The sequence below is a fragment of the Pristis pectinata genome, chromosome 35, assembly GCF_009764475.1.
Source record: "Pristis pectinata isolate sPriPec2 chromosome 35, sPriPec2.1.pri, whole genome shotgun sequence".
Lineage (NCBI taxonomy): Eukaryota > Metazoa > Chordata > Chondrichthyes > Rhinopristiformes > Pristidae > Pristis > Pristis pectinata.
In genome coordinates, this window is record NC_067439.1 from 23761 (window position 1) to 40688 (window position 16928).

Genomic DNA, 16928 nt, shown 5'->3' on the forward strand with positions numbered 1-16928 from the left:
AATGCCCTGACTGATGAAGGCAAGCATGCCAAAGGTCTTCTTCACCACCCTGACTGGAAGTGTCACCAATTTCAGGGAATGATGTACCTGTACCCCTTGGTCTCCCCTGTTCTACAACACTCTCCAAGGCCCTTTCATTTAATGTGTAGGTCCTGCCTTGTATAAACTGACCAAAATGCAACATCTCACACGTCTCTGTTAAATGTCACCTGCCATTCCTTGGCCCATTTCCTCAGTTCATCTAGATCATGTTGTAATCTTAGGTAACCATCTTCGCTGTCCACCATCAACTCTGGTGTCATCCACAAACTTATGAACCACATGAACAACATTGTCATCCAAATCATTAATATAGACAATAAACAACAGTGGAGTCAGCACGATCCCTGCGGTACACCACTGGTCACTGCACTTCAATCTGAATAACAACCAGCTACTACCACCCTCTGCCTCCTTCCGCTAGACCAATGTTGTATCCAGTTGGCCAGCTCGCCCTGGATCCCATGTGATATAACCTTCTCGTCAGTCATGCAGGACCTTGTTAAAGGCCTTGTTTTATAATCCCTTGAATACTCTCGAGTAATATGCGACCTGAGACTTGAGCTGTTTTACTTCTCCAGGAGTTTGGCAATCATCACGACTGTCCACTTTCTTATCGGCCAACGTGAGCCTACCTCTTTAAATATACAGGTATTGCCCCTTTAATGCAGAGTACCCTGGGAATGAGGAAGTAGTTTGATTGGCACCTAAACTGCCAATCAAGTAAGAAATCTGAAAAACCGTACCATTAAGCCAATCAGACGACGGTGGGGGCGGTCGTCATTCGCAGTCGAAGTTGGCTGAATTTTTTGAAGCCGAAGTTTCAGGAAATTGCAGCCCTGGCTGCAGCTGTGTTTGCGGGCTGCGAATATGGCCAATGCAGTCAGACCTGGAGAAATCATCCATCTCAACGTGGGAGGAAGGAGGTGGGTGATGCATTTGGTGCGTATGGTCACTGTGGAGGCACTTTCAGCCTGAGCTGCTGTTAAACGGCAGCGTAGCGCAGTCTTGTTACCCGTTGTTTAGTAGCGTTATTAGAACATGTTCTGGGAACTAGCTCGTTTGGTGTTAAGCCAGTAAAATAGTGAAAGCAGATGTCTTTCTCTATCGCCGTTCACATCTTTAGAATGGGCCAAAGGCGACTCTGGGAAGGGCGGGCATTGCTTTCAGCACAGGAAACGGAGCAGTCAGTCTGTGCACACCGGATCTCTCAAGTTTCAGTGTTATCGTGGCCAGATAATCTATACAAATGATGATGCTTGAGTAATAGTGCTGAGAGAGCGGGGAGGCACCCCTGCGCTTCCTCAAATTGGCATCAGAGAGGATGGACAGGACCGTGGATTAGTGAAAGATTACATTTATAACAAGGTGCCGTTCTATCGGCCCTGCAAGTCGTAGCAAACAAATTTATTATATTTGAACGTGAACTCTTTAGAGTGAGTGCAACTTTGCTACAGGTGTGAACTGAATATTTCAGAGTCGTCGAGCTATTCAGAACAGAACAGGCCCTTTGGTTCAACAAGTCTACGCCGACCAAGATGCCCAGCCGAATTAGCCTCATTTACCTGCACTTGACCCATGTCCTTCAAAACTTTCTATCCATGTAACTTTCCAAATGTGTGTTTTAAATATTGCAATTGTACCCGCCTCTGCAGCTTCCTCTGGCAGCTCGTTCCATATACCCTGTGTGGGATAAAGTTGCCCCCTCAGGTTCCCTTTTAAATCTTTTCCCTCTCACTTTAAACTAATGCTCTTTAGTTTTGGACCCTTTCTCCCCCCCCCCCCCCCCCTCGTGGTGGGGGGGCGGGGGGAGGTGGAACTGGCTATTCACCTTATCTGTGCTCCTTGTGATTTTATAACCCTTTGTAAGGTCACCTCTCAGCCTCCTATATGTTCCAGGCAAAAACATCCCAGCCTATTCAGCCTCCTTGTAACTCAAGCCTTTTTGTTCTGGTAACATCCTGGTAAATCTTCTGCACCTTTGCCAGTTTAATGACATCCTTCCTATAGTAGGATGACCAGAACTGTACACAGTACTGTAAATGTGGCCTTATCAATGTCTTGTATAGCTGTAAGATAGAACAGTACAGCACAGGAACAGAGCCTTTAGCCCATGATGTTGTGGCATGCTAAGTAATCTAGTAATTGCAGAACTAAACTAATCCCTACTGCCTGAGAGCCTCTTAAATGCCTCCATTGTATTTGCCTCAACTACCACCCCTGGCAGCACATTCCAAGTATCTGCTATTCTGTATGTATGAACAAAAACTTGCCCTGCACATCTTTGATCTTACCCCTTCTCACCTTAAATGCATGCCCTCTGGTATTAGACATTTCAACCCTGGGGAAAGGATACCAGCTGTCTACTCAAAATCTTATAACGTCCACTTGGCCTCTGCCACTCCAGAGAAAACAACCCAAGTTTGTCCAACCTCCTTATAGTGCTTGCCCTCTAATCCAGGCACCATCCTGGTAAACCTTTTTAAAAAAAAACCTTTTTATACAGCACAATAACAGGACCTTCCAGACCAACAAGTCTGTGCTACCCATTTTAAACCCATGTTAACCTACCCGTACATCTTCACAACGTGGGAGGAAACTGGAGCACACAGAGGAAATCTACCCAGACACGTGGAGGATGTACAAACTCCTTACAGACAGTGACAGGAATTGAACCCCAATCGTTGGCCCTGTAATAGTGTCGCACTAACTGCTATGCTACTGTGCCACCCTTCTGCACCCTCTCCAAAGCCTCCACATCCTTCCTATAATGGGATGACCAGAATTGAATGCAATACTCCACATGGGCATAACTAGAATTTTATAAAGCTGCAACATAATTTCCTGACTCCTGACCTCAGTGCCTCAACTGAAAGGCAAGCATGACACATGCTGCCTTTACTACCCTATCAACTTGTGCAGCCACTTTCAGGGAGCTATGGATTTGGAACCCAAGATCTCGCTACTTCAGTGCTGTTGATGATCCTGCCATCAATGTACGTTCTCTGGGTGCTCTGGTTTCCTACCACTTTCCAAAGACATATGGGTTAGGAAGTTGTGGGCATGCTGTGTTGGCACCGGAAGCACGGCGACACTTGCGGGCTGCCCCCAGAACATTCTACGCAAAAGATGCATTTCACTGTGTTTCAATGTACATGTGACTAATAAAGATATCTTATCTACAACACCACTAATCTTTTTTAATCTGTGAATTTACTAACTCAGCCGTTCATGTTTTTATCCAAGTCATTTATATCTATTACAAACAGCAGAGGTCCCAGTACAGATTCCTGCGGAACACCACTGGTCATGGACCTCCAGTCAGATTCCCATCAACCACTACCCTCTGTCTTCTATGGGCAAGCAAATTCTGAAATCAAATGACCAAGTCACAGTGGGTCCTATGCATCTTAATCTTCTGGATGAGCCTACCATGACAGACCTGGTCAATGTCTTACTAAAATCCATGTAGACAACATCCACACTTTACCCTCATCAATCACCTTTGTCAACTCTTTGGAAAAACTCATTCAAGTTAGTAAGACACAATTTGCCCCACACAAAGCTATGCTGACTATCCATAATTGGGCCATGGTTTTCCAAATGCTCATAAATCATATTCCTAAGAATCCTCTCTGGTAGCTTCCCTACCACTGATGTGAGATTCACCAGTCTATGGTTTCCAGGATTATCCTAATTTCCCTTCTTGAACAACATTAGCTACTCCCCAGTCCTCTGGGAACTTTCCTGTGGGTAGAGAGGACACCAAGATCTTGGTCAAGGCTCAGCTCTTGGCTCTCTCAATAACCTGGGGTATACTTCATCAGGCCCTGGGGATTTATCCACCTTAACTTTCAAGAAACCCAACGCTATCTCATTCTCATATCAAAATGCCCTAGCATATTAACATGCTCCAGACTGATCTCATCATCCTCTATATCCTTCTCCTTGGTAAATACTGACACAATGCACTCATTTAGGACCTTGCCCACGTTCTCTGTCTCCAAGCACATATTCCTTCCTTTATCCTTGAGTGATCCTACCCTCTCCCTAGTTATCCTCTTGCCTTGATGTATGTATAGAATATCTTGGGATTTTCTTTAATCCTACTTGCAAGGACTTTTCGTGGCCCCTCCTAGCTCTCCTAATTCCCTTCTTGAGTTATTTTCTAGCTTCAAGGGCCCTCGTTGATTTTTAGCTTCTGAAACCTTACATACGCTTCCTTTTTCTTCTTGACTAAATTCACCACCTCTCTTGTAATCCAAACTTCCCTTACCTTGCCACCCTTGTCCTTTCTTACTGAAACATACCTGTCCTGTACTGGATGATCTTTTACCTCAGTACCAATTTCCTGCGATAGCTCCATATCCCTTGTTTTCCTTAATATTTAAATAGCTCTCAAACCTGAATGTACTCTGCATCTGAGCCTCCAAAGCCCTCTTGGGTAGAGAATTCCAAAGATTCACCACTTCCTTGATGAAGATACTTCTCGTATCTGTCCTGAATGACGGGTTAACTCCTGGTTCTAAACACCTTAATCCCTTAAGAATTTTGTGTGTTTGAATGAGATCTTCTCATTCTTCTAAAGACCAGAGAATATAGGCCTCGTGCTTCTCAAATTTGTAAATACAATCTAAAATATCTTTTCTGTGGGGTCAATCTCTTGGCCAAAGATGGGCCTTGAGGTGAAGGCAGGGAAAGAAGAATTCAGTGTCATGTTTGAGAAAATTTGGTGTGGCAATATGAGTGGATGAAGCTGAATCTCTGCTAAGGAAGGATTGCTCATGTCAGAGTGGAATAAGTAAAATCCAGCAAGGAATGAGATTTAGGCCACTGATGGGGAGGAGATATGGAAGACTATTTGTATCTGAGCTGTTGAAGCTTATGATCCTTAACCTGGAAAGGAAGAAAAAAAAATCTGGGGAGCCATGTGAGTGTTGGTACTGCTGAGGGTACAGGGTAAGAACATGCACGTTGTGCTGAGCTTCAGTTGCAGAGTAAATCGGAACCACGGCTCAATGCATACACCTGTACTGATGAGTGGCTCTGGGACGCGGAGGGTTGAGTTTCAGAACAATTTCCATGTGGAATAAGTCGGTTAGATGCTCTCGCTGAGGAAAGGGTTGTGGTTCTGAAATGTGGAGCCTTGCCGGTTCTCCCCATTGTTGTCTTGGGAAACTGAGATAAGAGTTCTTAGGCTGAGGACAACATAGCAAGCAGAGGAATTGAGTCTGAATCCATTGCCCAGTAATGCACCTCCAGGCGGTGAACACTCAGCCCATAGTACGACTGTAGCCTCCAGCACTGTTAAAACGAGGCTCAACACCAGATTGAGAAGCAACACCTCGTCTTCCTTCAGGGCACGTGCAGCCTTCTGGACTTGATTTCGAATTGTCCAACTTCAAGTTATGTGTTCTTTTTGTATGGATCAGAACTGGTCATTTCTCCCAGCCATCCATCTGTGAGTTTTGGCTCAATTTTTCTCTTTCCATTCATATACCCTGACCTGCTAGGCATGTCCCACAGCCCTGCTACTAGCAACGCATTACACGTCATTTGCTTCTAACTGCTACATTAACCCATTTGATCTCACCCTTTCAGAGATATTCCATTTGTTCTACCCATCCCTCACCTGCTTTCTCTGCGACTGAAAACTAACTTTTTTTTTCCTCTTTTCTAGCTCTGATGAAGAGTCTTGGACCTGAAACATTAACTATTTCTCTGTCCACAGATGCTGCTGGACCTGCTGAGTGTTTCCTGCATTTTCTGTTTTCATTTCAGATTTACAGTATTTAGAACCTAGAACAGTACAGCACAGGAACAGGTCCTTCGGCCCACCATATTTGTGCCGACTGTGATGCCAAATGAGAATAATCCCATCTGCCTGCACATGATTCATGTCCTCCATTCCCTTCAAGTGTCTGTCTAAGTGCCTCTTAAAAACTACAATTGTCTACTTGCACTACCACCCCTGGCAGTGCATTCCAGACACCTACCACTTTTTTAAAAGAAAACTTGCCCTGCATATCTCCCTTAAACTTTCCCTCACTCACCTTAAAGCTATGCCCTCTAGTATTTGACATTTCTACTCTGGGAAAGAGACTCACTCTCTACCCTATCTATGCCTCTTACAATGTTATAAATTTCTATCGAGCCTCCGATCAAGAGAGAACAATCCAAGTCTGTCCTCCAACCTCTCCTTGTAGCTAACGCTATCTGCACTTTTTTTTTTATTTTTCACTCAATCTACAATCCTGATTACTTCAGTTTACTTTGAGCTAATGAAATAGGCCCCAAAATATATAGAAAATCAAATAAGAATTGCAGGTTCCATTATAACCACATTTCCTAGGCTTCCAATGCACAAACAACTTTAACCTGAAGCCTGTTAGCAATCTTCTGCAGAGTCAGAGGGCTGAATATAAACCCCCCTGTTAACCCAGGGCTGGATACAGTGACAGATGACTAACTACTGTATTTGAATATCTTCTATAGGTTCAGTTCGTCTCGACAAACCCTCACATGGATCCCAGACTCCTTCTTCTCAAGGTAAGGTGTGCTTGCTGGTGAGTTGATTTAAAACAAAGTCAGATTCTCTAATTCACGATTTATTTCACATGATGTGTCTCAATGTTGTGGATTACATGTTAGCATGGAAAAAGGACTTTTTAAAAGGCAGGAAAGAGAGCAAAATTAACTAGCTAATTTTCAGATTGTTAGCTGTTACCTGTGATATGCCTATATTGAGAAGTCCTGAGCTCACAATATTTACAAACTATATTCTGACAGATAAGGGAGCGTAAGCCATATGCACTTGGGGTCAGGGGCATAGGGTTGTTGCATGGGGTGCATTAGTGTTTGCATATAGCAGAATTGTGTATGACAATAAAGGGGTACTTGCATAGATATTGGGGATTGGGCAAGGTGTGGGGTTTGCATTAGACATGCTTGCATGTGGCTTGGGGATTGTGGTGGTAGGGCAGGGTGTTGCTGGATTTTGTGGGGGTTGAATGGGGTGGGACAGTGTTGCACAGGGCAAGGGGTGGAGTGGGATTGGTTCTGTGGATATGGATGGGATGGGGGTACGTGGCTGAGGGGGTGGTTGCAATTGGATGCTAGAGCAAAGGGGAGTTTTCTCTGGCCACTGAATCAATTGTTTTGGGGTTTCTGCTTTACAGCCTCCTGAGTGGACGGATCTTAAGTCTGAGGGATGAAACTGGAGCTGTGAGTAAAGCTGGCATCAAATAGAATTGGCATGGATTCACTGATTTGGACAAAAAAGATAAGATTGGCTGGGTTTTCAAATGCTCTTTTTGTTCTTCACTCTAGTTTTTTATCGATCGTGATCCAACTGTGTTTGGCACCATACTGAATTTTCTTCGTACCAGAGAGCTGGATGCCAGGTAATGCCCATGTGGGGTAGCATGTACCAAAGATAACTATTAGTAGCTTGAAAACAGTGCTGCAAATGAACAGACATTGTGCAAAATTAGTGGGAGTCTTATGCAGTAGTTAACCCATGATCCCTTTCTGGGTATTTGATGAAAGCAGGATGGAACAGGACGTATGGTTACAGCTATTCTATTAGTAATAATCTGGTAGCTCTGTGGTCACTATTACTGAAATTAACTTTCATTCCAGATACACTTAAGAATGGAAATGCCCAAGCTGTTGAGGTGGGTGATTTGAGCTCATGACAATACATCATTGGACCAGGCTTCCAGGGTACTCCATATAACTTATCATCCTGGTGTTACCCACTTAATATGGTAGCAAAGAGATTGAGTAACAAACCTGGCTTTTAAATTTTGTTAAATAAATCTTTACTAAAATGGTAGTTCCGGCAGAGGCTTAAATGTGATTCCAGATCCACAGATACTAACCTCTTAATTTGCTATTTGAACTGTCCCAGCAGGATGTTCAGTTTTAAGGCAGTCAGGATGGCAAGTCCAAGTATATGAGTGTTAAGGAGAAGGCTGAAGTATTGCAACCATATTCAGCCAGAAGTGCCAAATGGATTACTCGTCTTGGCTTCTTCTGAGATCTCCATAATTATGGAAGTTTATCTCCATGTGCTATCACAATGGTTGAGAGTACTGGATGCAGCAAAGGTGACAGGACCAAATGACATCCCAGCTGTAGTACTGAAGACCTTTGCTCCCAAACTAGCTGTGTCTCTAGGCAAGCTGCTCTCGTACAGTTACCACACTGGGATCTACCCAACGGTGTGGAAAATTTCTCAGGGGTGTCTGTTCTCAAAAAAGCAGGACCAATCCAATCCAGCTAATTACCAGCCAATCAGTTTACTCTCAATCAGCAGCAAAGCTTTTGGAAATTGGTATTGACAGTGCCATTAAATGGCACTCACTCATCGATAATCTACTCGCTGATGCTCAGCTTGGGGTTTTGTCAGAACCTCTTGGTTCTAGACCTACCTCATCACAACCTTGATCCAAACACAACTAAAGAGCTGAATTCCAGAGGTGAGGTGAGAGTGACCATCTTGACGTTAAGCCAACGTTTGACAGAGTGTGGCATCAAGGAGCCCTGCTGAAGTTAGTGGACATCAATGAAAAGACTACAATGATAGGAGTCGTATTTTGCACAGAGGAAGGTTGTTGGAGGTCAATCTTCCCAGCCCCAGGATATCACTGCAGATGTCCCTCTAAGTCTTGTATCAGCTTTAGTCACTTTATCAATGACCACCTTTCCTCCATGAAGTCAGAAATGGCAATTTGCTCAATTTCATTCGCACTCCTCAGCAGATGAAGCAGGCCATGCTGCGAGGTTGATGCAAAGTTCATTCATGGCATAACAGGTGGAAAGTAACATTAATGTCATAAGTGCCAGGCAATAACTTTCTCCAACAAGGTAGAGTCCAACTACCTCCTCTTGACATTGTTTCATTACCATTCCCTAATCCGAATATTCTGGAGGTCAACATTGACCAGAAACTCCACTAGACCTTCCAAATTAATATTCTGGTCACAGTCTGGGCATCCTGTATTGAGTAAATTGCCTTCTGACACCCCAAGGCCTTTCCACCATCTGCATGGTACATCATTCCAAGTGTGATGGAATACCCTCCACCTGCCTGGGTGAGCATAGTGTCAATAACTCTCAGACAGCAGCCAACTTGATTACTATCCCATCAGCCACCCTAAACGTTCATTTCCTCCACCACCAGGACACAGTGGGTGCAGTGTGTTCTAGCTTCAAAATGCACCGCAGTTGCTCGCTCAAGGTATTCCGACAGGACCTCCTAAACCCAGGACCTCCTAAACCCAGGACCTCTACCACCAGGAAGGACAAGGGCAGTAAGCAAATGAGAACACCACCACCTTCAGATTCTCCAAGTTGTACACCATCCTGCCTTGGAAATATATCACCAGTCTATAATTTTTGCTTGCTCTAAATTCTGGAAGTCCCTATTCAGGAGGAATGTGGGAGTATGTTCACCAGAATGACAACAGTGGTTCAAGAGGATGATTCATCATCACCTTCTTGAGGCAATTGGAGGTGTGGATAAATGCTGACTTTGTCAGCAATGCCCAGATCCTGGAAATGAAGTAAATAAATGATGGACCTTGTAAGTAAGGCCCACATTCAGTAAAATTGAATAAATGCAATGCCATGATGGGTAATTTCTGTATTTATAACTATTTTAATAATCTGTGGTTTGCTCTGCAATTGAAGGATTGAATTTATTTGTTCACAGAGACACCAATATCGGATTACTTCGTCATGAGGCTGAATTCTATGGAATTTCACCGCTGGGTGAGAGAAATGATGCACCATGTCTCTGGAAAAGTATAGGCGGGGTACAAATCAAAAATGACATAGTTGTGCGACCTGGATCCAACGTGGAGCACATCTCCAACCCACAGAAAAGTTCATCACACTGTCAACTCAAACCTTTCTTCCAATGATATTCTGAAATGATAGATAGTCAGGAACTACTTTAATCCTCTTCAATAAACCAGAAGGCAGATAAATACCTCAAAAATGGAAGCTCTGACCACCTCCCTTGACATTTGACAGCAAAGTACCAGTCATAAATATCTTGTCACCATTGACCAGAAGTTTAACTGAACTAGCCACATCAGTCCTATTGACAAGTGCCACAAGTCCTGGCAAATTGAATAACTAGAGATTTAAATTAAATAGAAGGAAAGGAAATTTGGAAAGTTAAAAAGAAAAAAATAAATAGTATAGGGTGGTACAGTGGGTAACTATAAGCAGAGTGGGACAAGAAGAGCATATAATTGTGGGAGTGCAGCTGCAGAAAGGTCTTCCTGCAGTAAGGAAATTAAAATTAAAGCTATTTAAATGCACACAGTAGTAGTTACAAGACCGATGAATTGAAGGTTATATGGATATAGATAGGATGGTCTAATGGTGATGACAAAAATGTGGTTGCAAGGTAACTGAAGCAGGAAACTGAATATTTTTGACATTTTGGAAGAATAGGGAGGAAAAAGTTAATAAAAGTTGAGATTTTAAAACAGTAGTGAGAAATGATAGTAGTGGCTCAGAAGATCAAGGTATAGAATAATTGAGTACAGATGAGAAACAGCAAAGGAAAATCATTAGTGGGACGAGTCTGTGGGTCTCCTAACAGTAAGACTAATGAGAAATAATGGGGGCTTGTGAGACAAGTGCTGCTATAATTGAAGGCAACTTTAAATCAAATTCATAGATGTATTCTTGAGCACAAGGTTGCCAAATGTATTTGGGATAGTTTCCCCAGAACAACATAATACGGAATCAATCAGGGAATGGGCTACTGATCATTTATAATGAAACAGAGTTAACTAGTGATCTTGTAGTATATGATTGCCTGTTAAAGAGTGATTGTAAAATAATAGAATTTCACATTTATAAGAGTGAAAAACTTTAAAATTAATTTCAAACTGAAGGGTAATTTAAAAAAAGTCTGAAGGTAGGGTTGATTTTATATTTCTTACTTATTACATAGAAGAAGGTCATTTAGCCCATTGAGTCAATGTTAGCTCTCTGAGCATTCTTATCCCGTTCAGGAGCAGCATGTTCCTGTGTGAGTGAAGGGAAAGGCTGGTAGGATGAGGGAACCTGGGCTGATGAGGGATTTTGAGGGTCTGGCCAGGGGGGGAAAAATCAGGTTTATCATCACTGACATGTGTCGTGAAATTTGTTTTGCGGCAGCAGTACATTTCAAGACATGAAGACATAAAAATTACTGTAAGTTACAAAAATAAATACAGTGCAAAAGAGGAAAAATGAGGGAGTGTTCGTGGACTGTTCAGAAATCTGATAGTAGAGGGGAAGAAATGTTCCTGAATTGTTGAGTATGAGTCCCTTCAAGTATTTACGGCATGTTGGAATACACTTAAGAAGGAAATCAGGAGGGCAAAAGGAGGCTATTAGGAGAGTTCTGAAAGATTCTAAGTATATTAAGAATAAATAGGCCGTGGAGTTGTACAGTATGGAAATAGGCCCTTTGGTCCAACTGGTCCTTGCAGAGCAAGATTCCCATCTAAGCTAGTCCCATTTAGCAGGTAGCTGGGGAGGCAGAAATTTTCCTCGAGGATCAATGTGTTCATCTATCTGTGAAGCCAAGGGAAATAGGCAAGTTCTTGAATGAATACTTCTCTGTATTTACTTTGGAGAAGGACAAGGAAGCGAGTAAGTTCAGAGGAGGGAGCCATAATATTTCAGGGCATAACAACATAATGCATTTCAGGACCTCCAATACCACCTCCATAAAGGTGGATAAATCTCCTGGGTCTGAGTAGTTGTATCTTTGGATGTTACAGGAAGCAAGCGAGGAGAATGTTGGGGCCCTGTCAAAGATTTTTATAGTTCTGATAGCCACAGCAGGGGTACCAGAATACTGGACGATAGCTAATGTTGTGCCTTTATTTAAGAAGGGCAGCAAGGAGAGGCCAGGGAACTGCAGGCTGGTGAACCTTGTATCGGTGGAATAGTTATTGGAAGGAATTCTGAGAGATAGGATTTATCTGCATTTGGAAAGGAAAGGACTGATTAGAGATAGTCAACATGCCTTCGTGTGTGGAAAATCATGTCTCTCAAATTTCAGTTTTTTTTGAAGAAGTGACGAAGAGGGTTGACAAGGGCAGGGCAGTAGATGATGTCTGCATGGGCTTCAGTAAGGCCTTTAACAAGGTCCTGCACAGTAGGCTGGTCCGGGAGGTTAGAACACGTGGGATCTAACAAGTCATTCAGTGGGCTACCACGTAAAGATGACACGAATATTGGTGATGTTGCTGATTGTGAGGAGGGTAGACTTGGGTTACAGAATGATATTGATTGGCTGGTCAGAGCAATGGCAGTTGGAAATTACTTTTAATAAGTGCAAGATGATGCATTTTAGGAGGTCAAATGAGGGTGGGACATAGACCATGAATGGTGGGGCCTTCAGGAGTATTGAGGAACAAAGGGACCTAGGTGTAAATGTTCAAAGATCATTCAAGGTTACAGCACAGGTATTGTTTTATTATTGTCACTTGTACTGAGGTACAGTGAAAAACTTGTCTTGCATACAGTTGAAGAATAAGAGGAATGGAGCGTATTCTGCCTGGAGGTCGATGACCAGTGGTGTTCTGCAAGGATGTGTTCTGGAACCCTTGCTCTTTGTGATCTTTATAAATGAATTGGATGAGGATGTGGAAGGGTGGGTTAGTAAGTTTGCTGATGATACTAAGGTTGGTAGTGTTGTGGATAGTGTAGAAGGTTACTGTAGATTACAACAGAATTTTGATAGAATGCAGAGCTGGTCTGAGAAGTGGCAGATGGAGTTCAACCTGGATAAGTGGGAAGTGATACACTTTGGGAGATCGAAGTTGAAGGCAAAATACAAGGTTAATGGCAGGACTCTTAGCAATGTGGAGGAACAGAGGTATCTTGGGGTCCACGTCCATAGATCCCTCAAGGTTCCCATGCAGGTCGATAGGGTTGTTAAGAGGGCGTATGGAGTGTTGGCCTTCATTGGTTGGGGTATTGAGTTCAAGAGCCACGAAGTGATGGTGCAGCTCTATAGAACTCTGGTGAGACCACACTTGGAGTATTGTGTTCAGTTCTGGTTGCCTCATTATAGGAAGGATGTGGAAGCTTTAGAGAGGGTGCAGAGGAGATTTACCAGGATGTTGCCTGGAATGGAGAATGTCTTATGAGGATAGGTTGAGTGAGCTAGGGCTTTTGCCTTTGGAAAGGAGGATGAGAGGTGACTTGATAGAGGCGTACAGGATGATAAGAGGCATGGATCGAGTGGACAGTCAGAGACTTTTTCCCAGTGCAATAGTGGCTAACACGAGGGGACATAATTTTAAGGTGATTGGAGGAAGGTATAAGGGGGATGTCAGGGGTAAGTTTTTTTTTACACAGAGAGTGGTGGATGTGTGGAATGCACTGCCTGCAGAGGTTGTGGGGGCAGATACATTAGGGACATTTAAGAGACTCTTAGATAGACACATGAAAGATAGAAAAATAGGGGGCTATGTGGGAGGGAAGGGTTAGATAGATCTTAGAGCAGGATAAAATGTCGGCACAACATTGTGGGCCGAAGGGCCTGTACTATGCTGTAGTGTTCTATGTTCTATACTGTTCATACAGATCAATTCATTACACAGTGCATTGAGGTAGTACAGGTTAAAAACAATAACAGAATACAGAGAAAAATGTCACAGCTACAGGGAAGTGCAAAGCAGGGAGACAGTAAGGTGCAAGGTCATAACAAGGTAGATTGTGAGGTCAAGAGTCCATCTTATCGTACTAGGGGACCGTTCAATAGTCTTATCACAGTGGGATAGAAGCTGTCCTTGAGCCTGGTGGTATGTGCCCTCAGGCTCCTGTATCTTCTGCCTGATGGGAGAAGAGAGAATGACCTGGGTTGGTGGGGTCTTTGATTATTCTGGCTGCTTCACCAAGGCAGCGAGAGGTATAGACAGAATCCATGGAGGGGAGGCTGGTTTCCGTGATGTGCTGGGCTGTGTCCACAACTCCCTGTAGTTCCTTGCGGTCCTGGGGCGAGCAGTTGCCATACCAAGTCGTGATGCATACAGAGAGGATCCTTTCTGTGGTGTATCAATAAAAGTTGATCAATCAAAGGGGACATGCCAAATTTCTTTAGCCTCCTGAGGAAGTTGAGGCTCTGGTGAGCTTTCACGTGGCATCCATGTGGTTGGACCAGGACAAGCTATTGGTGATGTTTATTCCAAGGAACTTGAAGCTCTTAACCCTCTCGACCTCAGCACCGTTGATGTAGACAAGTGCATGTACACCGCCCCCTTTCCTGAAGTGAATGACCAGCTCTTCTGTTTTGCTGACATTGATGGAAAGGTTGTTGTCATGACACCATGTCACTAAGCTTTCTGTCTCCTTCCTCTGCTCTGACTCATTGTTATTTGAGATACGGCCCACTACGGTGGTATCATCTGCAAACTTGTAGATGGAGTTGGAGCAGAATCTGGCCATGCGGTCATGAGTATATCGGGAGTAGAGTAGAGGGCTGAGGATGCAGCCTTGTGGGGCACCAGTGTTGAGAATAATCGTGCTGGATGTGTTGCTGCCTATCCTCACTGATTGTGTTCTGTTGGTCAGAAAGTCAAGGATCCAGTTGCAGAGGGAGGTGTTGAGTCCCCGATCTTGTAGTTTGATGATAAGTGTGCTTGGAATTGTAGTATTGAAGGTGGAGCTGTAGTCAATAAACAATAGTCTAACGTGGGTGTCTTTACTGTCCAGATGCTCTAGAGATGAGTGTAGGGCCAGGGAGATGGTGTCCACTGTAGACCTGTTTTGGCAGTAGGCGAATTGCAGTGGGTCGAGGTTGTCTGGGAGGCTGGAGTTGATGCGTGCCATGACCAGCCTCTCGAAGCACTTCATGATGGTGGATGTCAGAGCCACCGGTCGGTAGTCATTAAGGCATGTTACCTTGTTTTTCTTGGGTACTGGGATGATAGTGGCTGTCTTAAAATGAGTGGGAACTTGAGATTGAAGCAGGGAGAGGTTAAATATGTCTGCAAATACCCCTGCCAGCTGATCAGCACAAAAGCTGAGATGCTTTTCTCGGGTTCACCTTTCTGGAAGATTCATCTTGCATCCTTAATGGTGACCATGGGTTCATTGCATTGGAGCTTGTCAGGGTGGGTGGTGACAATCCACCCCCCTTCTGTTCAAAACACACATAGAATGCATTGAGCTCATCAGGAAGGGATGCGCTGTTGTTAACTATGCTGTCCTGCTTCGTTTTGTGGCACGTTATAGCATGTAAACCCCGCCACGACTGACAGTTGGTCTGGGACTCTATTTTGAACTGGTATTGTCTCTTTGCATTCCTGATAGCTCTCTGGTAGTTTGGGAACACCCGTATTGTCCTGTTTGGTGCACAGTCCTCAACGCACTTGCTGATCAAGTATGTGATGGTGGTGACATACTCATCAAGACTGGCAGCTGAGTCTTTGAACGTGGACCAGTCCACTGACTCAAGGTAGTCATGTAGAAGCTCATCTATTTCCCCAGACCAGCACTGCACGACTTTCTGTACTGGATCCTCCTGTTTCAGTTTCTGTTTGTATGCAGGGAGGAGGAGTAGAGCCTGGTGTTCAGATTTACCAAAGTGAGGGCGAGAGGTGGCTCGGAAGGTGTCTTTGATGGTTGTATAGCAATGGTCAAGGGTGTTAGGGCCCCTGGTGGGACAGGAGATGGGCTGGTCGCACTTTGGTAACACACTCTTGAGGCTGGCCTGGTTGAAGTCACCTGCAGTAATGAAGAGGGCCTCAGGGTATCCTGTCTCACGGTTGTTGGAGTGGTGAACAAGGCATACAACATGTTTGACTTCATTAGTCAGAGCATAGGAGTATACAGGCAGGGAGGTCATGGTACAACTATATAAAACGTAGGTGAGTCCACAGCTGGAATATTGTGTGCAGTTCCAATGGTCACACTACAGGAAGATGTGATTGCACTGGAAAGGGTGCAGAGGAGATTCACCAGTATGTTGCCTGGGATGGAGTGTTATGAGGAGAGAGCACCCTTACCATGAAGGCTAACATTCTTGTATAGAAGCATTCTGTAGTTTCACACCACTTAAGGAATATTCTTTTCTATTCACATTTCTCCATATTAGTTTCTAACTGCCATATTTTACCCACTCATTTAACTTGTGTTATGTCCCTTGGCAAACTCATTGCATCCTTCTCTCAATTTGCTTTTCCACTTCTATTTGTATCATCATCAAATTTGGCTACAATACACTCTTCACCCAAATCGTTTCTACAGATTGAACATTTAAGCCCAAGCACTGACCCCTTTGGCAACCCATGAGTTTCAGCTTGCCAACTCTAATGTGGACCACTTATTCCAACTCTCGCTTCTGTTACTTGTTTCGTCTGGATACAGGATTAAATTATTGTCACCAATATCATGAGTTGTTGTGCAGTTACCTTTTGGAGTGTTAAAAACATATAACACAGAAGCTGTCAGATTCCAACCACCCTCTGAGTGAAAAAGTTCTTCCTCGGACCCCTTCTAAACCTCTTGCTTCTCACCTTAAATTATGCCTCTGGTCTCAGACACCTCTACCATGGGGTAAGGTTTCCACTACCTCCCATATCTATGCTTCTCATAACTTTGTATACATCTGTCAGGTGACCTTCAGTCTCCTCTGTTATAATGAAACCAAATCACCTATCCTATGCCTTCTCTTAACTGAAATGCTCTATCCCAGGCAGCATCCTAGTAGATCTCCCTTGCACCCTCTCCAGTGCATTCACATCTTTCCTATAGAGTGAACGGCACACAAAATCCCAGGTATGGCCTAACCAAAGTCTTATAAAGTTGTGCTGTAACTTCTCTGCTCTTATATTCTATTCCCTGGCTAAAGAAGGCCAGCA

General features: G+C 43.8%; 1 protein-coding gene across 1 annotated transcript in view; it reads left to right on the forward strand.

The window, feature by feature from the left end:
• The first annotated feature begins 802 nt into the window (after positions 1 to 802).
• The window catches only part of shkbp1 (SH3KBP1 binding protein 1), a 48103-nt gene continuing 31977 nt past the window's right edge, over positions 803 to 16928 (forward strand). Inside the window, exons 1-5 of the mRNA XM_052044161.1 lie at positions 803 to 965; positions 6535 to 6588; positions 7218 to 7263; positions 7369 to 7442; positions 9758 to 9816. Coding sequence (XP_051900121.1) covers positions 910 to 965; positions 6535 to 6588; positions 7218 to 7263; positions 7369 to 7442; positions 9758 to 9816 — 289 coding nt within the window. The 5' untranslated portion in view covers positions 803 to 909. The remainder of the gene's footprint in view (positions 966 to 6534; positions 6589 to 7217; positions 7264 to 7368; positions 7443 to 9757; positions 9817 to 16928) is intronic.